Source organism: Lineus longissimus, chromosome 14 (assembly GCF_910592395.1).
Source record: "Lineus longissimus chromosome 14, tnLinLong1.2, whole genome shotgun sequence".
NCBI lineage: Eukaryota > Metazoa > Nemertea > Pilidiophora > Heteronemertea > Lineidae > Lineus > Lineus longissimus.
This window is the reverse complement of record NC_088321.1, coordinates 2,792,321-2,815,855: the sequence shown is the minus strand read 5'-3', so window position 1 is coordinate 2,815,855 and position 23,535 is coordinate 2,792,321. Positions and strand designations below refer to the sequence as shown.

The 23,535-nt window shown below is 40.8% G+C and overlaps 2 protein-coding genes across 7 annotated transcripts in view; one reads left to right on the top strand and one right to left on the bottom strand.

The window, feature by feature from the left end:
* LOC135498884 (uncharacterized) overlaps positions 1-23,535 on the bottom strand; it is a 500,658-nt gene that overhangs the window by 39,617 nt on the left and 437,506 nt on the right. The gene's annotated exons all lie outside the window — the stretch shown is intronic.
* LOC135498885 (uncharacterized) overlaps positions 1-23,535 on the top strand; it is a 43,456-nt gene that overhangs the window by 11,575 nt on the left and 8,346 nt on the right. Inside the window, exons 4-8 of one of the 2 annotated variants that reach the window (XM_064789401.1) lie at positions 251-378; positions 1,451-1,608; positions 8,148-8,288; positions 8,538-8,664; positions 22,833-23,031. In XM_064789401.1, the coding sequence (XP_064645471.1) occupies positions 288-378; positions 1,451-1,608; positions 8,148-8,288; positions 8,538-8,664; positions 22,833-23,031 (716 nt within the window). In that variant the 5' untranslated portion in view covers positions 251-287. Of the gene's footprint in view, positions 1-247; positions 379-1,450; positions 1,609-8,147; positions 8,289-8,537; positions 8,665-22,832; positions 23,032-23,535 lie in introns of both variants that reach the window. The other variant, XM_064789400.1, reaches the window with a different exon arrangement.

The following is a 23,535-nucleotide window of genomic DNA, read 5'->3' as shown; positions in this document are numbered from 1 at the left end:
CGCAAAATATGAATTACAAATACCTTCAATTTTTTTAAACTCCAAAGTTGGAGTGATGACTCATCCAGGTACCCTCTGCTCCTGCATAGTTCCATAATTCCTGGCAGTGTACACTATGTGAACCTATTCTTGTTGTGTCCAAGAGCAAATAATAAGGTGACCTGCGCATGCATGGTTTTAATAGCGGTGACATCTGACAATACCTGCATCTGTTTTCACATTACAAGTACTTTTATTTCCTTTTCAGAAGTGGTACAATAGAGATCGCCGATTACGATTGCCTAAGTATGTTGCTGATATACTTTAGTGATATATTTGATGACAGCCACATGATAGATGAAATAAACGAAACAGCAGATGCCATTTTGGACGCATACGGTAGGTGAATCCCAAAAAGAGACAAACTCCTCCTACGGGCAGTAGGTTTGTTTTCATTCACTTGTTTATAATTAAGGAGTGTCGATCTCATCAACACAAACAGCAATAGTGAAGAAGTTTAGTTTTATCGTTTTTTCGAACTTGTTTTTACAATTTTTTTGGAGGGTTACTGTAGCAGGGATAAAACGTCGGCTGGTTTGACGTGTTAACTAAAGTAGAACCTCCCGTAGTGGCCACCTCTCTATTAAGGACACCCTCTCTATTAAGGACACTACTTTTGGTCCCAAATTTGGTGTTTCCATTCAATTTGACCTCTCTAATCAGGGAACCTCTCTATTAAGGACAGCACTTGTTAGTCCCGAGGGTGTCTTTAATAGAGAGGTTCTACTGTATAATGTATTGCAGGCAATACCCAGTGCTGTGCCCCGGTCGCGCTTTTTTTCCAAACGACACATCCATTGCAATTGTTATCACTATATTTGTAGTTCCTCTAGCACTTCTACTATAAAGAGGATGCCGCGCGTATAATCGTTTCGTAAATTGACTCAGAATAAGGATCTGTGTACTGCTATAGTATGGACAAATTTTCTATGGTTGGCAGCTGCCGCAGTGGGTAGAGCAGTTTGTTTAGCATCCCATAGATCACTGGATCGAATCTCGCCTTACGCACATTTTTTATGCAGTCTCTCTACATTCTTTGTTAACTTTTTGGTAGAAATCGTTATTAGTCCAAATGGAAATTATGCTTGGACCAAGGATGTGTCGTTTCGGAAAAAAAATGTCGCGCCTCTGTCGTTGAAGAGTAGATTGCTTACATGAGGTATTCAGTCCAGCACGCATCGATTTTGAAACCCTTTGATGGCATTACCATGGAGGTCCATTTCCGTGTCACATAGACTTCACTTGATAAACATGAAATGAATTTTAAATGATTTGAATTTTTTTTTATTTGTGCTTTGATTGACCAATGATGAATTCCGTTCATGAATATTTGACGTATGGCGAAATTTTAAAATATGCTGCTGCTTTGATTTTTTTAAACTTGACATGACTTTTATGATATTTATTACAGACACAAAGGAGAAGCGAAGCTTTTTGGATTATCAAAAGAGAAATAACTGTGTCCTCGGTAGAGGTGGTTTCGGCACAGTTCACTTGTACCAACAAACCATTACCGATGAACAGATCGCGGTCAAGGAAATAAAATTCCAACCAAATGCAACAACCAAGGTTAGTTCAAAGTCAGATAATCACTTTGAGCCATAGTGCGATTAGGATTAAGTGTGAGTGCAAGTGTATTCTGTCGTTAAAAAGAGAAACATACATTCGTATTTAGAATTGACCTCTACATTTCACTTTGTATTGACATACTTTGAGTAAAGTCGCTTGTAGCTTTCTTCCACTTCATGAACATCCTGGAAGCCTCTTCTTTAATGTGCTACTGAATCGTTGCAATGTTTTTAATAACAAATTTACAAAACAGTTTTGGTGAGGCAAGCTAGACCCTTTGAGTTGAACTTTGGAGGTTTGCACACATAACTCGTCTGCCATGGTCATTGTTTCTCCCAATAGAAAAGCTAGGTAGTTTAGAACTAAATACGATTCAGAAAAGGCTCGCGTTATGGCATAGACATTTTATTATGAGTAGCTTTTCACTGATAAATGCGATGCATGGACCAACGACCATGACCACGAGTTCACCTTGCTTCCCTGTAACTTTGGCAGAATTGTAACTGAAATAAAAATACACTGACAATGTTAGTTTTAACAAGCCGAGTCGAGAGAACAGCGAGCCATGGGCAAGATCGAAACTTAGAAAAAAAAGACGATTGAGAAATGTTGGCCATGTTCAGCCGAAACGGCCAAGGAAATACTGGCTGCATCCAATTCAACATGTACAATGGAACAAACCGAGGAGATTCAAGATCTTAAAGATATTGTGATTAGTTTAAGGCTTATTTTAGACTGACATGACAAAAATACAATGTCGTTTTGCAGATTTCATTAATGCCGGTGTTACCTCTAAAATGGTCATTCCTTAAAAAAAGAATATAAATTAAGGTGTTTAGCCTTTTCCCAAAAAATGAGAGAAAACAGTCTGAAACGAAACCAGTCAATAACTTTATACATTCACGTGTAAGTGCTATGTTCTTGTGATAAAATGTCCAGAAACAGACAATCTTAGCTTTTTTATTATCTGATCATGATCCAGAGGTATTAAGGTAGCAGGAAGGGGTGGGCGTTTGTGGTTTCTAAGTGTGAGGGGGTATAGGGGTGTCTGTTGACTGTGCCAGTCTCTCTTAAAGCACAGTCAACAGACAACCATGCCGTCCCGAGCTTCGGGCGATATGGACCATTCTTGGAAAACTCAATGAGGAAGGTATGCTGATTAGCATAATCTATTATTAGCCCCTGCTCGAGGTAATCTTGCGCAGTGTTGCTTCTGCCCACATACATCGTGCTTGAAAACGTCTCGTACAAAGAAAGTCTGGCATGCGCCAGACTTATAAGTAAAGAACTTCTGGCTGCACGAGACTACTGTGATAAAAATGACCATTTCAAACACTCTGTGACGTAGGCATATATTTTTTACAATTAAAAATGCTCTCAAAAGAAGATATGGAATGATTATTAATCAACATTTCCTGAACTATATACCATCTAATTATCACTTTACACAAATAGGTCGGCGTTAAGTCGCGTGCTTTTCTTTCCTCGTGACACTAGAGAGCAAAATAGTTACAACCCCATAATCGCGCTATAAGTCCATAATGAGATCACGGTGACCCGTTATAAAATTTTCGCCATCTTTGCTATTTTGCCGCTATGCGGCGCGTTGGGTCCTTGCGTCGAGGTATGAGGGTCATGCATCTCAGAAACATATATCAATCCGTCACTGAATGCATGGGTCGAAAACGGCGCACCGATGTGAAGACTTGCCAGATGGCCGAGAATCAGGCAAGCTTTCCAGCTAGCTGAGCTGGCCTGGCCTGGGAGAGGAAAAGGTTACTCAGTAAATCTTCAAAAACTGTGTTGTTGGATTTTTTCAACGAAATATAATTGTGTCCATCTGGTAATCACGCTCTCCAAGTATGATTTGCATCACATGAAGCGAAAAATGCTCCACCTGTTGGTCCTGTGGATATTGCGAACATATTCAAATGTGCTTTGATTTTATGCGCGCATCACCGAGTATCTCGCCGAATTATTTACTTCAAAATAATTGCATGTCTTACTGTCCATGCTACCAGTTCGACACAGGCAGGTGAATTATTTTAGTGAATTTACCAAGGAGCGAACTTGTTGGCTGTTTTCTCTTTATAATGTGATATAGCCATTCTTAAATTAAATTCCCCTCTGGAGGACTGCGAATTAACCAACCAGAACCAGAACTAAATATCAAGATAAGATTCTCGGCTATACAGTGAGCTGATTCTCCAGGGTGAGAACATAATACAGCTCAATCGTGATTTTTTTTCTGCTAACAGGCTGGCCTTGTTTCATCTATTACTAGTATATTACAAACATTAAAGGCCATATATCAAGGTTTGAAAACATGCTTGATACTCATGAAATATGTTGAGGGTTAAAAAAACAAGATCCCAGACATTAAAAAAATTCTAATAATAAAGTCATTATTTAGTTATTTCAATTTTCAATTTTAAACTATTTGAATTTCCCACCACACACAACTTTAGATTAGTTCCACATGTGGCCGCTAGGGATTTTTTGATGACGTAGATCAGGTCAGTCAGAACAAAGCAAGATGGCTTCCGCATACAGTTCAGAGAGTGAGAGCAGTGAATTTGAGGATGTTTTGGTCGATACAGAAGGATATTTAAACGTTGAGCCGTACATGTTCGAGCCATTAATATCACTAGATCATAATGAGAGTGATCATTCGGACGAAAGTGATTAGAATTTGTGGTTAATCAATTTGCATGGCAGACCTGCCGATATAGCAAAGAAGACATTGATAGACGGTTGCAGATGCATAACATGTATGATTTTTGAACAGACTAATGTTGCACAATATTGTTTCGCCTCGTCAGTGTTGTATCGCCAGTTATGTCATGACGCTGAACTACTATTTAAAAGTGACGGTATTATGCACAATCATCTTGACGTGACGATATAATGCCGTGCAACGTTAGCTCTCTCGTTCAACTGGCTTTGGAAATTCATGAAAATGTATGGCACGTTTTTTGTAGCAAAATTTGATTTTTCACAGCATTCGTTCGATTATTTACAACATTCGTTCGATTTGTCACAACATTCATTCGATTTCTCATGAAATTCATTACATTTGTTCGATTCATTAGACACAATTCGATTATTTCATGGACATTCATTCAATTCAATGCAGCTAGATTCATTTGATCACTGACATATTCATTCGATGAAATCGAAGTAACATTTTTAATCCTATAAAGTCAACCACGACATTCGTTAATTAACCGAACATGCCGCTCGTCTTTATTGCGCACATTCATTCGATAGTGACACACATTCATTCGATTTTGAACACGTCCATTCGATATTTTTGCATACCTTCATTCGATCCTTGCGCACATTCATTCGATTTCTGAACAGGTTTCATTCGATTTTCTAAACTGTTCATTCGATTTCTGAACAGGTCTATTCGATTTTTTCATACTTTCATTCGATTTTCCTACACTTTTATTCGATTTTGCACACATGCATTCGATTTTTCTCCGCGCGTTCATTCGATTCGTACACTCATTCATTCGATTTTCACAGTAAATTCTATTCGATTCCGATTGGTTAATGCTGGCACGTGACTCAATCCAGGCAGCGCAGTTTTTATAGTCACGTGATATACAAGATGGCAGCCTCCATGATCTTGAAACTATGCATTTTATCGCTACTTTTACTCGTTTCTGGAAGCCTTATTAATAGTATTGATAGTTTGCAAGACTGGTTAAAATACTGCGAATCGAAAGTAATCAACAATCTCCGCGCGTCCAGGCGGCTGATGCAGTGACGTCACAAGATGGCACATGACCCTTGGCGAATCGAACGAATGTCGCACATTATGAATCGAATGAATTGCGGGATTAGCTGTTCTGGCATTCGTTCGATTCCACCAGCTGCATTCGATCGTTACAATCGAATGCGATTTGATTTGATTCTATGTAACGTCGATTTGATCACGTTTTGATTCATTCGAAAAAATCAAACAGTTCATTCGATTTATTGTTATGCGTTTGAAAGCGTTTTGCTCATTCGATTTAAGTAGATGCCTATTTGGTGTCTGGGATAATGGTCAATCAAACGTTCTAATCATCAAATTATGCTACATCTAACATGCTATAAAAATGGGTCCCATCCGTCATTCGATTGTTCTTTGTGCTATCCTTGACACAATTCGGAGCCACACAATACACCATAGTGAATGAAACACATTACTTCCAGGTGTGCATAATTAATTAAGGCCCTCCTGCTTTTATGATTGCATGACATGTACAGATAACCTGATCTACATCACAACTTTTGCTGAACCCGCCGCCTGGCTCTAATAAGCCAGTTGCTAGCCTGATTAGGTAATCAAGTTGTCAAACACATAATTGGCTATATCTTCAAAATGGATGGAGCTAATTGCATTTGGTTTTCTGTATTGTATAAAGTGTTAGGTACACTTTTGAAATCGTCTTACAGCAGAAAATGGCAAAAAACCTTGATATATGGCCTTTAAACATGCAAACATTTTCGAGGCGATTTTAGCATGATAGGAAAATCGATGGGTGTCCGAAACCTTGCGAGACCGAGCGTTTATAGCATAATGCTATTATGACAGATTGATAGATAACCTGCTAAAACTGTAACTGTTACTTCGATTTGGTAGGGTAGGCTGATTATGGTTTTTAAACCCTAGATTGTTTACTGGGGCCATGTAGTTAGCTTCATACGAGTATGGTGGCATGTGACGAAGATTTCTCACTATTTTCGAGATTTGAAAAGAAGTGGTGATAGATCGGTATTAGTTATATTTTCACCCTGGAATAATTTTTAGTCAATAATGATAATATCTCCATATTGTATCCTATATAACAAATACACATAACTATCCGCGGAACCAACTCTCATGACACTTATTTATTTTTCCGATTAATTATGCAAGGAAGGGTAAAATAAAACCTCTTAGGGGTTAAGCAGACAACCAGAAGTATGGAAAAAGCTCTTGGGTGGAATCTTTGGGGTATCCTCGGGGACAACCTTAGTAGGTCGTGTAAAGGGTGGACTGTGCAAGGAACCTGCCTTCTACAAGTTGTTTAACTGTTGGGTGACTTTCCATTAATTTCATTTGAAAATTGAGGGCTTCATACCTCGTGTTCTGACCAAAAAATATTTTTTTGGGGGGAGGGGATGGAGGCATCCCGTATTGCCCTACTCATGGAGATCATGATAGGTTAAAATATCCTTTTTTATGATTAATTGCGGCTTTGCAGTGTCAGTCATGAAAATAAAAGCACGCTAAGAGGCATATACATGTCTCATAACAAATTGTTTAGCAGCTCGCATTACCGTTAAAATAACAGTTATATTATAGCCTGCTCCGTATTGTCCCATACTGTCCTGTTTAGCCCCGTAGGAACTTATTGCTACACTAAAACCTTTATTTCCCCACACCTGACAGATATATCTAGGTATGGGAGAAACACTGTCCCAATTTCTTATGCAAATGCATCAAACAAATAATCATCTGTTGTGTTAAGCACGTTTTGCACTCAGTTGAATTTTTTCCTGTTAAGTGTCCCGTAGTCGATCCATGTACCATACAATGGGGACAATCGTAGTCCACCAGAGGGAGTTAAATGTATTTTGACTGCGACAACAACTGACCTCAGTTTTCACTACATTGGCCCTGGTTTTCGGTTCGATCCCAATGTTTCATCAATAGATTTGAATTTTTTATATTTAGTTTATAAACCAGAAAAGCAGAAATTCATGTATATTAAATTAGATATTTACATGATTTTACAAAATCAACCAAGTTCCCGGGGCGAAATTAGCTTTTCCAGCCTGGTAAAACCACGCGCCTCCCTGCGAGATCTCGCGATATTTGGGTGGTCGACCATCGCTCCGGTCAAACGTAGCTACAATCCAACCTTGCATCAGGAATTGGCGGAGGCGCAATGTCTTGGGGCGAGGCTGGAGCTTTTACTCATGTAAACAATAATGGAAGAAACACAGGCGAGCCTTGCACCATCGTTCATATCAGAATTGAACAAAGCCTTTGCATCACGATGTCACATTGACCACGTTTGAACAACATTGCGCGATATGTCGTGAGTTGAACATTTTACTGGAGTGCTGACTACACACCACTGTCGTATTTATAGAGTTGATAATTTTAAATTGGAAAAGGATTTAGCGAACTGTATGTCTATTATGAAATTGTTTACATTTGCAATCTTATGGGTTTCAAAAAGAAGCCACTATATAAGCGCTCAATCGAACTTGACCAGTAGGAAGTTTCTATGTAGCGACTCAGCCGGGAATCAAACCCACAACCTCTTGATCATAAGACCGACGCTCTGCCACCCGCTGCGCCTGTAAGAGTACTACCAGGGTATACGGTGCAGCAAATCTTAATTGCTAATCAAGTAGTTCCCGGATGGAATGGTTGACTTATGATGGCAACTGAGAGCTCACGAAATTTAATTTTGTCATATATGTGGTCATGGTCGCATGTTTCTGCGATAGAAATCGTTAGTTAATTATTATAAACAAATTTCATTTTGCAGGAAGATGAAGCCTTTTTGGTTGAGGTGAAAATAATGCGGGAGCTCAGTCGATTCAACCATCCGAATATCATTCGATATTTCTTTGAGCATATTGATGTGGATTCCGGCAAGTTTTACATTGGAATGGAATATATGACCGGGGTAAGATCCAATTATTGCAAACAATGGAATTAGTTGCGTGCCCAATATATAGTCGACAGTCTCTGGTCCGTTTTGAACAGTGCCACATTCCCGAACCGACATACGAGTCTGGGTAGCTCATTTATTTGAACGCAATAGTCAGCCTGGTGTGATGTGTTTTACTAAATAATGATCTTCTAAATGTCAAAACACGTTGCGGATGAATTCAGCAACTACCATAAACTTAACGATTGATTGATTGTTTGATAGGGATCTTTGGCGGGGAAGATAAAAGGAAACCCTCTTCCTAAAGATAACCTAAGAAACTACACGCATCAGATACTCTGTGGCGTTAAGTTCCTCCATGAGAAGCACATAGCCCATCGGGATATCAAACGTAAGTAGGCCAAAACATGATCAGGTTGATGATATTTGAATCAGATCGTTCAATCTCCTTGACGTACCTTTAAATTCCTTAATCCGTACACATGACCTATGGAGTTCCACGGTTTTAGAAGTACGAATCCTTAAACTCATTGCATACCCCATCAGTTTTACTTGTAAATGATTTGAACATGTCAAATTCATGGATTGCAGCTACAACCACTATACTCGCCAGAAAAAGACACCGAGTATTTGAAAAAAAATGATTTAATGAAAATTTGATGAAAACGATTCATTCTATATGTTTGTGTGACCATGTCCACTCGGAACTTTGAGTCGATTCTCTTAATAATCGACTCGGCTTGAACTTCAGTGCAAATCCGCCATTGGTGACGTCATTGGCGCCAAAAACTATATCTTTTGAGCTCGATTCGAAAAACTTTTTCGAAAAGACTATTCAAACTTTAATATCAGCTGCACACATTATTTATCAACTTACTGAGCTACATGATATATGCGGTAAATATCTTATCTCAATATAAACAGAAAACAACGCACAAAACGAAATGTAACACCATTTTAAGGAAAACTTTTTGGGCCATTCGCTCTGCCAGCTGCGCGACCTCATCACAATCACCGTGTGCGTTTTAAATATGGCGGTATTTTTTAGAGGGAATACGTCGCCAAAACCCGTCCCCAGTAGTCCCTCCACTGAATCAGATTGCTTGATGTACATATTTTGAGTGTTGCTATTATGTTCACAGTTGACTGTGCTTTAAGAGAGATTACGCACGATACCAGTCTCTCTTAAAGCACAGTCAACAGACATGTGGTTTCAGTATTAGGTCTTTCATTGCAGCAATGCAAAAATGTAACCAATTTTGGTTAGGTCCGTCATTTGTTATGACCAAGTAGCTTTTAGAGTGACTCAACCATTCTCTAGATTACAGCAGCCGCCTCAGCGCCACCTCGCGGGGCCTAATGGTACTAGACTCAGTAGCTTTGCGCGATATGCACCATTCTGAGAAAACTCAATGAGGAAGTATGCTCATTAGCATAATCTATTCTTAGCTCCAGCTCGAGGTAATCGTGCGCAGTGTTTCTTCGGCCCAGATATATTGTGGTGGAAAACGTCTAATACAAAGAACGTCTGGCTTGCGTCAGACTAAAGAGAAGAAGGTCTGGCTGCGCGAGACTACTATGATAAAAATGACCATTGCAGAGACTCTGTGACGTAGGCATATACTTTTTACAATTAAAAATGCTCTCAAAAGACGATAAGGAATGATTATTTACATGTATTAACATTTCCTGAACTATATTAGTATATACCTTCTAATTATCACTTTACATAAATAGGTCGCATACTTTCCTTTCCTCTTGACAATATACAGCAAAATAGTTCCAACCCCATAACATAATCGCGCTATAAGTCCATAATGAGATCACGGTGACCCGTTATAAATGTTTCGCCAGCTTCGCTATTTTGTCGCTACGCGGCGCGTTGGGTCCTTGCGTCAAGTTCCAGTGGTGCAAGGCGGTGAGAATTGTTATCAAATGGACAAAGTCATAGTTTTCAACAGGTTCACAATGCCGGTGTCCCAGTGGAAGATGTCCCCAGTTGAAATTGTCCCCGGATACTAACAGCTAGAGTGAAAGTCCGGGGGTCTCCAAGTACTAGGTATGAAAGTCCGTCGGACATTGACCTCTAGTTGTTATATATATATATATATACTAGCATTGTACCCGTGGCGCAGGCAGGTTCAAATGGGCTCTACCTTGAATAGATTGAATTGCAATGAAAATCTAATGCAATATCAAAGAAGCCATATCGAAGAGACAAATTAAACCAACCATTTGTCCACAGACTCGGACCTAGCTGTGGCGTGTTGTATGCGTGCATATAAAAGTATATCAGTTGGTCCGATAGAGATGATGAGGCAATGCCTCGTTCCTTATTCAGCAATATGCGCCTTTTTATACGGAGAAGAAGGAGTACCCAGATAGGCCTTCACATGTCGGCCTCCAAATGGCTCGAACCAATTGCACTATCACTACTATAACTTTAAAATGCGTGCTCCTCCTACATGTAGCCAGGTCTCGGGCAAGGCACTTACTCGACAGGCAAGCTAGACGTCCAGCACCGTGAGCAGCTCCTTGATAAGGCCATTTCAGGTTCAGCGCGCCTCTTCAGATCAAGTATTGAAAGCTGTGGTGAGCACATAAACAGACCATGGTAACCTTCATTTTAAAAATCCCTTCATAATCAAGGGCTAGCTCTGGCTAACACAGCACCCATAAGCAATCGACCACCAATTTGACCCCAGCTCCTTACTGCGGGAAAACCCAAGTCCAGCAACCGAGAGTACCAAAAATACATTTTTGTTTACATTTGAACTGCACACATATGTTTGTTTACAATTTCTTTCCCCGCGAAATCTCGAACATCAGGTGAACTGCAATCGTGGATTGAAAATAACATTAACCTTAGTTCAGCAGGTCAACAGGTACAGGCTGTTCCAATCATCCCCCTACAGCCGGCTGTTATAAAACGCGGATTCCGCGGAAATCCGCGGAAAAATCTAACTTGGCTACAGGGTGGCTACCTGAACCACAGGTGAGAGTTTTTCATATTAGTAGTGTGCATTGTTGTGCGCATGAAGTACTCCTGGTGACAAGGTCTTTGGGAATCCCCGTTATATGGTGCGCTGTATGCGCCGTAAATCACACGCACCTTGTAGTTTGAAGTAAACTTATACTCTAGACGGGCCGCGAAGTAAGTTTTTGTGATTGCTTAAAATAGACTCCAATGTGCAGTCGCATATGGTTGGTTAGGTTCGAGCTGCAAGGAGATTGTCCTAAAAAAATTCGTAGGCCAGAATTCAGTTCGTCATCGACTTATATTTGAAGGAGGCATATACCGTAACGTACATCAATCCGGGCATCAATCACACTTGAAAGCAGCCCCGCAATGTGTTCCGTTAGGCTGGGTTCACATCGAACTATACTATTCGGGTATTCGGTGCACGTTTTGCCAGGGCACGCGGGTACCTGAAATCGAACAAGGAAATTTCACAATACCGGGTCACATAAGAGGGCACTATTCGAAAAGGTCGTATACCTGCGTATAGTATAGTATAGTGGGAATTGTGCGCGTTCGATTTTCGTGAAGCGTATACCACCCTGTTCAGAATTGACCAGTGCATTTTAATGTTATCTATCACAATTATTAAACGATTTATTGCATACTATAGGATAAGTTAGAAACAACAGTACTCATTTTTACTCATTTTATTGCAATTTCTAAGTACAGGCCTTCATTACATCTTTTATTACTGATCAACTAAATGATTCTTTTAATTAACATCTGGATGATCCATGAGGTTTTTAAATGTCCTGTGGTACTCCCCCAACAGAGGTCTCATCTTAGAGTGCTGCCGCACCCATTCTGCCTTTCTTTCTTTGGTCTTTGTGCCTGGTCAGCTTCATCCTCGGCTAAGAGGAGAAGAGCCAAATCTTCTTCGTCTGAACTGTCCATCTGATCGGCGCCAAAAGACCGAATACCGCACGCATGCTACCCTATGTGTCGCCGTGCCCGTATAGCGTATAGCGAATACCGAATAGCGTATATCGAATAGAGTATACCGAATACCGTATAGTTCTATGTGAACCCAGCCTTAGGGAAAGAACCACGGTGGTGTCGAAGATAACATGCAAAGTTTATCAACACCAAGAAAAATAGAGGGAAGAGTCGATCGGAATGGCATGAATGGCGCTCCAGAGGATTAAAATCTGACCGATGAAATGTGCAGATAACTGGTAGTTCTTGCCTCCGATTTATGATTTATGTTGTTATTTGTATAATATAATTATCATTCAATATTATGCGCGTATTTTTACTGGCGGCTTTGTGATTTTTCCGAGGATTTCCGCGGAATCCGCGTTTTATAACAGCCGCCCTACAGCCAGCTGTTCAACAGGTAATGTTAGCCACCCCACATGGAGTGCAGGTAATTGATTAAGCCCCTGCATAACTAAACAGCTATGACTTGCCTTCTGTGAGTGGTAAGGAGAATTGACAATGTCCGATTAAAAATCCCTCATTACTGCTCCGCTGAAGTAAATTTCCGAAAATAAACATAACGTTGCATCAGGATAACATATCACCTGCAAACGTGCAAAATTTCTAGACGAAACACTACCCCCACTTTATCGAGCCGCCTTATAGTATTATGATATAGATATAATCATCTTTGTTCATGTAAATTAAATTACATTACAATGTGCAAAAGTGCAAGTGCAACAAAAGTACAACAAGTGATGACAAAGAAATGAAAGACCCTCCCAATCCCTACATATAAGGCATAGACATTTACACAGGGCTACCCGGCACAGAGTACCCCAAGAATTACATTCATATTATCGATATCTATCCCCGAAAGTTAGTCTCTATACATTAAAAAATCTCTGATAACAGCAGCAGTTTACTGCAGTCTATAAAACTCAGCCTTTAAAGGTACCTTGAAAGTTAGAGGAACGTGGTTCCTGGGTATATCTAACTCACTAGCCAAGTGTGAGAGAGTATTTGATACATAGGAGCCACTGCCATTCAAAGAAAGCGTACTCGCAAGATTAACATAGATATTGGAATTGTTTACAGTCTTACGATAAAAGTTTAAAAATCTGTTTTGTAACAATGTTTTTATTGAACAGGTATCTAATATTAGTGGCAAAAGGGCACAATGGGTCCGAGGGTGAAGTCTACATAATTTCCACACCGCTTTTCTCCATGCTGTGTATAATACGCCTACTACTTTATTATTTAAATCCCACAGGACTGTACCATAGAGTGACATGCAATATGAGTAAAAAAGTTTGATTTTCGTTTCAAAATTGCAAAAATAAAACTTTGATATGAGGACATTTACCCGCCTATTGAAATCTGATGCTGTTTTATGTATGTCTTGATTATTTACCCTCAGTCCAATAAAGTTTCCTAAATGGAGAGCAGTAGCTTCAGCAGTTACAGGAATACCCTGAAAAGTGATAACTATTGGTATAAGATTTCCACCACCTGGTTCCAGACAGAAATATAACAACAGACATTTCGCGGGATTGAATTTGATGCAATAATCATTTGAGTATAATATAGCAACTTGTAATTGTGTGTTCAGCGAGAATTTCGTGGGACATAATAAAATGATATCGTCTGCATAAGCAAAAGCTCCCACGAAAGTGGTGCCAACATAACATCCAAAACCTGAACCTATAGACCTCATTAGTAATTCGTCCAGATATATTGAGAAAAGGAAAGGTGACAATATACCTCCTTGTTTAACACCGTTTGAAACATTGAAATAATTGGAATTGTTATTTCCCCATCTAATTCGCATTTTCTGCTTCATGTAAAGGTAGGCAATTATCCTGGCCATAGTTGGACAAATTTTCTTCTTTAAAATCAACTTATTGTCCACTGAACAGGGACTAAAGTCCAATGTGGACACTGATTCCTTAGAAGTTAAAGTCCCTTTTTTCTGTGGGTGATATAGAAAGAAGAAGTGAACAAAATAACATATTTTCAATTTGACTGAGTGATTTATTTCGATAATGATTTACATCACGCCGTCTGGGAGGACTGGCTCGCCTAGTTACTTGATAATCGTGAGTCTCCGCATCCCCAGCATCATCTCTCCCCGAGGCATTGTCTTCAACTGGTTCGCCGATCCTCGAAACAACCCGATACCAGAGTATTCCTTTGTCACGCTGAAATAGGAAGACTAGATAATATACGGTATCCGATTCGTCAATGAACAGACACATGTAACTGAGCATGTTTTACTCCATGAAGTCGTCACTACTTACTCTAATTATAATATAGACGGCCCTCAATTATAATGTGATATATTGGAAATAATGTTAAGTGTACGTCTTAGAGACCACCATTCCTAGGTATTACTGTCCCATAGACTACCACACCTAGCAACTAATGTCTCATGAGACACCTATCCTTAGGTTGGACAGTCCATTGGACATTAGTAACCGCGTTCACAGTCCGGACACATTCATAACTAGAGATAAGTGTCCAATGAACTTCTATTCCTAGCTACGAGAGTCCGATGGACATTGAATCCCGTGTTTAATATCCGGGGACATTAAATCCTAGGTATCAAGGTCCAAAGGACTCCTATTCCTAGAGTTAAAGGTCCGGACGATTGAACTCAGAAGATTTTAACCACTCTGTTGGCTGATATTCCGATTTTTTCCAAATCTAATTCATTAAAAAGGAGAACCTGGATAACTCAATCACATGCACTATAAAGTAAAATGCCTACCTTGTAGTTTTTAGCGGCAACACGCCGAAGAACTCGCTTCTGGTTTGCATTTGCTTCAGCGGGGTATTTTGAAAACGACAAATAACGAAAAACCTCCGCTGGAGAACTGATGTTTCTCGACCGTGTTGCGCGTGTCCTCTCCATTTCGAATGGCAGAGCATTGGCTAGGCTGAGCATTTCATAGCCACTTTTGATAGTACTTACGCAATAAAAATTGTTATTAAGATGACGAAATTGAAAAAAAGAGAGTCAATCATTGTATTGAGATACTAACCATTGTATTATATTACATTAATTAAAAAAGAAAATCGCCACGGCGCATTCGATCCACAAGACTCTCAGCCATGAACCAGGCACTGTTCCACTGCGCCATGAGAGCCGACGGAAAATAACCCGATTTTTAGCCTACCTATTCCTAAAATTAAAGACCATGTCACATTACGCGACTATTTATATAAGGAATGGACATTCTATGCGTGGGACTTTATGCGTTGTTACTGCTGTAAAAGCGATCAATGTCCCTAGTGGCTAAAGTCCGCATGTCCCTATATAGGACCAGGGGTAGATGTCTGGTAAAGACTATTATCCCCAGGGGTCAGGAGGACCCCACTCGCTAGGGAACAAGGTCCTCCGGACCTTGCTACCAGGGGGACTTTATCCGCTTTCACACCGGCATGAATCACGATGCAGGCTTATATTCCAAAGAAAACCACCATTTGAAGTCATGGAGGTCACGTTGTGCTCTCTCTGTACAATAGCTCGAAATAAAACCCAAATCATTGCCCCAAAAATATACATCCAAGCTGCCTTAAATCTACAGATAAACAATGTGCATTTTCACCGGAACGATTAGTGCAATATTCAAAACGAGTTGATGTCATTCACGCAACATGATAAGATTGAAGACAACGCGGATTATACACTGTTGGGAAAAATGGTTGTCACCCCTGCGATGGCAGATATGATTTCATATCCATGTTTAATTTATTTTGATATGGTAAACATGTACAACTGGAAACTTTGCAGTTGTACACACATGGTATTAGCGGGTGTTTTTGGACCACAAACTAGCACATGTTTGCCATCAATTGCTTATTAATTGACATTTTATCTACGGAGGGACCTAAACTATGGAAAACATCTTTGTCATTGTTTCACTCTATTCTCTCCATCTGACCAGATTTGATTGTCCAAATTGATAGGAATTGCACAATTGGGTAATTTCGCCCTGCTTGCATACCTTATATCGCGTATTGCCCCCACGGGCTGCAATGAGCGCTGCAATTCGTCGGGACATTTCGCCCCAAATACGGACAATTGCATCACCAAAGTCGGCAAGGTTCTGAGGCTGAGGGTCCAAATTTTCGAGTTCTCTGCCGATATGGTCCCACAGGTGCTCTATGGGGTTCATATCCGGGCTGTAAGGAGGCCAGTCCAGACGATTGACGTCTTGTTCGTGCAAGAAATTGTTCACTATTGCTGCACTGTGGGGTCTGGCGTTGTCGTCTGCTAGTGTCCAGTTGTTGCCGAAGTGGGCCCTTGCTTCTGGCAGGACGTGATCTCGGAGGATCTCCAAGTAGAGGAGATCGTTTACATTTTGCTCTAGGACCCGGACTGCAGTTTTTCCATGATAATGAATGGCGCCCCAGATATGGACTGAACCACCTCCAAATGGAACACGCAGGCCTACACAGTCTTCCCGAAGCTGCTCGCCTGGTAATGGACGAACTCTGACCCTGCCATCAACACGGAACAGCAAGAAACGGGACTCGTCACCAAAGACGATGTGGCGCCACATTTCGTCCGGCACGTCAGCATGCGCTCTCGCCCACAGAAGCCGTCGACGTTTTGCCGCATCTGTCAATTTTGGACAGACTACCTGACTTCTTGCATGATACCCGGCAGCAATCAGCCTACGGTTTACCGTTGTTCGACTAACGTCAACATTATCCAGGTTGTGCCAGTCATTGTGCAGCTGTGTCGTTGTTTTCTTACGATCTGCACGGCAACGACGCAAGAGATGACGGTCGTCTCTTTCATTAGAGATGCGAGGACGACCAGTAGATCTCCCAACGTTAACATTACCGTCCTGTCGCCACTTCGAAATCCACCTTTGCACCGTCCTTTTCGAAAGTCCCATCACTTCGGTGATGGCGCCAGGACCTTGCCCGCTGGGCCACCTTCCAATGGCCTCACCTCGCTGAATTTGGCTGTATGGGCCGGGCATGACAAGTTCTGCATTGGCTGGTCAAGAAAATCCAATAGGATTGCGTTGGTTAACCAGGAGAATGCACGAACACCTAGTCGGCTGTGGACTAGGCATAGGACCGAAAGGACATGGTCAGCAGAAACACTCCTTTTACAGTGTCTTATTACATCACACGACTGCCATACCCTGTGACGAAATTGAATTAGGTCACTCATGTCAATTTCAATCCAAGAATGAAAGAAACCTGACCATGATTGTGGAGAAATATGGATATAAACCTGAAACTCACAATTTTCTATAGGGGTGACAACCATTTTGCCCAACAGTGTATATATTCAGCATACTTTCGGTAGTTGTGGTGGATTATTTGTTATTCTTTTGACTTCGTGTTTTATTGCTCTTTGGGTGATTTTACCCCCTTTTTGATCAGATCCCTCCATGACTCCATTGTAATTAAACTTATTGTCTGGCCTATTCAATACTCACCTTGCTGCTAAGGATTCGAGCAAAGAACCTTTCGACATTTTCGACTGGCTACCTCCTAAAAATAATATGTTTGCTTCTAAATGTTTTGTGGGCTATAATGCCATCATCAATCAAATTGATTGTTCCATATCGATATATACATCTCCGTAGATCAGACCGGTGTAAAAGAAAAAGTCCCCCCCCCCCGGAATCTAATGAAGTCCGGTCCTTTTGTGAAAGTGAATAGAGTCGCCGAGTTCCTTTGTTGAAGATTATGTAGCTAACCCTAACCAAACCATTAACCACATTCGTTGACAATACACTGCTATTGTATGGGGTCCTGCATTCCTAGGACGTCCATTACTTTTACACCGGTGTTCTCGCCGCTGTTTGCTGAACAAATTTTGTTGATATAGGAATCCGAATATGTGTAATAAATGCGTGTTCCTCTTTAAACTGTCGCAATTTCCATTCTCCGGTTTAAAACGGTTCCCGATCAAAGTTGCATTTGCTGAGTGTAAAACAGTACATTTAGTGCGTGACTTGTGTTATCAGACATATTGATCAATTAAATTTAATCAAAATGACAATGTGTGATGGCAAAACTGCCATTCAAATTCAATTTTTTCGAGCCAAGGCAACAGGCCAAAGGAAGAAAGATCATTTACATAAAATAACGTTTCCATTTGATTTTCTTTTTGGACTAATATTACATGAATTTTGATACCTCATCAGAGTTGAAGAAAAAAAAGGGTTAAAGGTTGTCACTGAAATATTGTTTTAAATATTGGACTACAATATATATCGAAGGTTTTGACCGATTCTTCAGCAAATACACAAACTTACATGGTGCACAGTTTCGTTTTCTGTTGAGTGTGTATTAGTCACGTGGTCTACTGAGTGCTACTATTTTTTGTGCAGAAATCCAGCTGTCAACGACCTGCGATCTGCTTTTACGGGCTTATTGTTGCATCATTTATTACCAGGTTAGGCTTTATTTGTTCTTTGATACACATAGTTTTGTCTCACATTGTGGCCGTTGACAGACTTTGAGCAGTTTTGTTGGCATTGATTTTAAAAGGCCAAATTTGGGGCTATTTTGGACGTTTCCGTGTGTTTTGCAAACAATTTCGCCAAAATGCTGTTAATCCCGAAAGTGATAGGCTAATTTGGTAGTGTTATGCCTTAACAGTCGCCGTGTTGTGTTTCGCCGAAATTGATTGTGTCCAAGGTATAAACAATAGGTCGTAAAGTGGCCCTATCAACTTGTACGAAACTAATTGAACTAATAACATGAGAATCGGCGCTAGCTTACGGTATCTTGATCTAGGCTCGTTTGTAGCCTTTCTACACTCCGATGCCTACGTTTGCTTTGATGTGTAGAACGATTAGGGACAAGTTTATATGGTATCGGTCCCATGTACTATAACTTATAGATTCTTATATGCTGGTGCCATCGGTTAGTGTGCAGTACTAACATATAAGCCCATTACAAGCTGACAATAGTGTTGTATATATCTCAACCATGTCAACAGGTGAGCACAATGGCCTTGGCCGTTTCATTAACGTCAGTAAAACAATGACCACGTGACTTTCAACGGCGCCAGCCTTGTTTATTGTTCTTTTATTTAGTTTTTTGTCTTAAATACTTTCGTGTTAAAGGGGTTTAGTTGATTTTCTCAATCGAATTCGGCTTTCATGCGGAGTAGCCTGTGTAGAAGTTAGAAATGTTCTAGAGTATATATTCAAGAGAATGTCAGGGGAAAAAAGGATTCTATTATGCACTAACGATATTGACTGTCATGGCACCAAAATTTGTCAGCAAACAATAGTAGAAGTGGAACAATCTTTGGGGTATGTCTTGAGATAAATCCAAATCGAAAAGTACAAATGATCAATTTTTATGCTTCAAGGTGGCAGTTTATGAGATGACGCGTTTTTTCGCTGAAATTAGCAGCAATTTTCACAATTTGCCCCACTTTACTCTGAATCCAGGGAGGGTGATGACATCTTACTTTCTTTTTCTGAATACCCCAAACGAAGACCTACTTGTATAGATAAGTTAGTAGAGAAGAGCGATTTGTGCTAAATAGAAACGTCAAGGGTTGAAAAAGTAATGTTCAATTGGCGACTGTCCATAAGTCCGAAGGTCCACAGGTCCGAAGGCCCACAAGACCACAAAGGAAAAAATCTTCTTTGAAAACGACCCATAATGCCGAAGGTCCACAGTTCCGAAGGTTCATAAGTTCGAAAGACCATAAGTCCGAAAGTAATGAAAAAGGGTCCACAACTCCGAAGGTCCAAAAGTCCGAAATCCCATTTTAAATGCGTGTGCATGTATGTTATTGTTAGTAACCCGTCTATATGTAACATCAATATTACGCGGAAACATCAAATACAGCCTACGTGGAAATCCGATTCTGCAAATCACACTGACCCAGCATCACGCGATTTTCTGTGCAGGTAGTCATTTTTTAGCATGGCGTGCGTGACAAGAGGGCGGAGGAAGGGCTCTAAAGTTATAATTTTCAATGATTTCCATTACCATCGTAACAAGAATGCCACGGAAAAGATACAGGCGATGCTGGAGGGCCCCATATCGAACGGTACTGCAAACCAACTCATTCGATTTAGAGACACCCAATCCTGAAATTGAAATATTACTTGTAAGTGATTTATTTAGGCGTAATTGTAATCTCCTGTTTGAATATTAAATGGGCGAGAAACTCTGTAATACCGCCTTTAAGTTAAAGGAGCACTGTAGTCCTCCACAATCAAGTGCACTGAAATTATCAGCGTAGGGAGCCACACATCCAGGGATGATTGCAACGAGGTGTTAGACTGGTATTTTGCTGTTCCAACCCTGATCTGGTTCACGTGCATTGCCCTCTGTTCACCAACCCACCGCTAGCTCCCTATAGTTCAGTAAACAAACTCCACTGAATCGATCACTGCCCCTTTAAATTGGACATTTCAACAAAGGGACTTATCTTTTTAGGAATCCGAACGCCAACATCATCCTGAAGAAGACCTAATAAGAAGTAGTAAGGAATGACCCTTCCAAGCCAAACAAGCGCATTTATGATGAAAAGTTGACAATCATGACCATTCAAGATCCAGGAGCAATTCCAGAATTCGAGGCAGTACGGACGTCGCTGTTCCGTATTAGGTCAGAGATGGTACCACCAGTTCCACATGATATCGATGAAGTCTTCATGAAATAGGAATGGAGAAGGACGTTGAACAGCGAACGATTCTTGAGCCATATTGACAACAAGTGGGGAATTCTGATTCATGCGACCGATGGTAATTGCCGTAAGCTGCAGATATGTCGCACTATCTATTTAGATGGGACATTTAAGAGTTGTCCACAGCCGTACACGCAACTTGTGACCATTCACGGAATGTACCATTGGTTGGGTGCTTCCATTGGTTTGATGCTTTGTAATGGGGAAGACAATTGGCAAGAACAGACAACTGCTTCCCAGCACGTAAGACGGAAAGTATGCGAGGTGGTACACCACCGTCTAGCCCCGCAGTTGGTTATTACTGATTTCGAGAACGGTCTACTTCTCGCCTTTGAAACGGAATTTCGCATTGCACAGTTATAAGCATGTTATTTCCACTTATGCCAGGGTCTTTGGCGTAGAATACAGAATCTTGGATGGCTGTTCAGTACCGTCGGATGGAGAGATTAAAGATGAGTAGCCGGAAAGTTATGGCATTAGGACCCATACCACTGGCACTTGTCCCCCAGAACATTCGGATGTTGGTCGAGAGAAATTCAACCAGGCGCCTCATCAACCGCTTTCCAGCTCTGCAAGACTTCCTAGACGACGTAGAAAGAAACTATCCGGATGGAAACTTCCCACCAGCATTGTGGAACGTCTTCAATCGAGACAGCGACACACGCACAAATAATCACATGGAAGATACGTGCATTATTATTGTAAAACGTTGTCTTTTAACTTGTAAAGGAGAACGATAAGAGAAGGAAACCTGAGTCCATGTACCTGGACAGACAAAATTCATATTCTTCCTTTTTTTTCCGGGGTTTCACAATAAATGGAACAAAAAGAGCGGAAGGGCGCATCCAACCCTCTGGCACTTCATTCGCAAGATGAAAGACGAGCAGGTCGTCATGGAATCAGCAGCCGATGCCGCCTATAACGGTGAGGATCCCCCAGCTAGATTGGAGATTCACATAAGGCGCCTGAAGGCCAAGTACAATGCCGATGGTGTACGTTACATCGATCAGTACTGGAATGCAATTGTCTATGCAGTGAAAAAGTTCGCTGTCTAAAGTCGGTAATGACGTTCCGCTAGATGCGCAAAATACCAATGAAAGGGTGTTCAACTTGAGATGACCAGGGAATTCCCTTCGGTCCGCTTGGTTTGCGTGAAAAACCGCTACGCACATATAGATTTTTTCTTTTTCTTTTTAACCAGGGAGGTTTTGAAATTTCTTGGCACACCGAAAACGGATGTGGAAATATGTGCACAAGGTCAGCCAAGGGTCAATTCATACTACCACATTGCGCCTGGCGTGCGCATAAATCTCTTGTGTTATTTTCTTGCGCCGCTGTTCCCCAACAAACCATTTTATGTGCGGACCCATGCGCAATTGACAAGTATTAATTGTCCCTATAAGATGTCTATATGCGTAATTCATTGATGCATGATTAGAAACACACGTACAGTTTATAGTTAACGTTTATTTTTTATTTCGGTTACTGCGATAGTAATTGTGATTTGTTCAAACAAGTGAATAATTAAATAACAAACATACATGTATCATTTCAATATCTAGCCTAGGTACGTGTTGTGTTACTTTTTTCTACAGTTTCAGTCGCCGTCGTTTGCATTATTTTGCACTTCTATTGAACTTTTAATACATGTAAGATTTTTTTCACTGGTTTAATAGTCCAAAGATCATCAGTTTCAAAATTTTGTTTTCGGACTTCTGGACATTCGGACTTATAGACCTTCAGAATTGTGGACATTCGGACGAGAGGACCTTCGGACTTATGGGCGGAAATCGTTCAATTGCCTCCGTAAAGGGGAATGGGGGCTCCATATGTACCATGCTTGAAAGTAACCAGTCCTTCTATCACAAATTCGGATATGTTTTATGACATCTGATTGTATCATCGCAGTACCTTATTATTTCCTTAGCTCACAACATCCTTCTCGGCTCGAACGACCGTATTAAATTGATGGACTTTGGAATCGCCAAAGAGCTTAGTACCAGTCTCTTGTCCCATGGAGCAACAACGGCTGGCGCAGGTACACATAACTACCTATCACCGGAAGCAGCGACTGGTTACCGCATCGACGAAAACACAAAGGGATATGGTCTCAAGACTGATATATGGTAAGACTTTAAAAAATATATTTCGTTAAATAGCTCACCCGAGGGGAGCTAACGATACCGTGGCGTCCGTCGTCCGTCCTAATTGTAGTTTTCGTCGTCCTTCCCCACGTCGTAACCGTTGGGATGGATGGACGACTTTATGGTATCACGCTGTCGTCTAGAAAATCCGTTATGTTACATGTAAACCAAGAGTTATAGTTAGAACGACCAAATGCTGTTGTTGGTATATACGATTATAGCACATCACTTATCACGTGGGTTTTCGACTTAACCTGCCTTTAAAGGGATAATATAGGAAGCAGCTAGGCAGGCAAGATAAAGTTACACAAATTCGCCAATAGGGGTCTCTCACATCTCACAGTAAGTCGAAATGATTCACGCTTATACAAGGAATATGTTAAGTGCTGAATCTGACACGACCCAGGTCCCTTGCAGTGAATATTAGTCACTTGAAGATGGCCAAATTAGCCCCTCTGCTCCTGCCCATAGTCCCCCTTTAAAGGT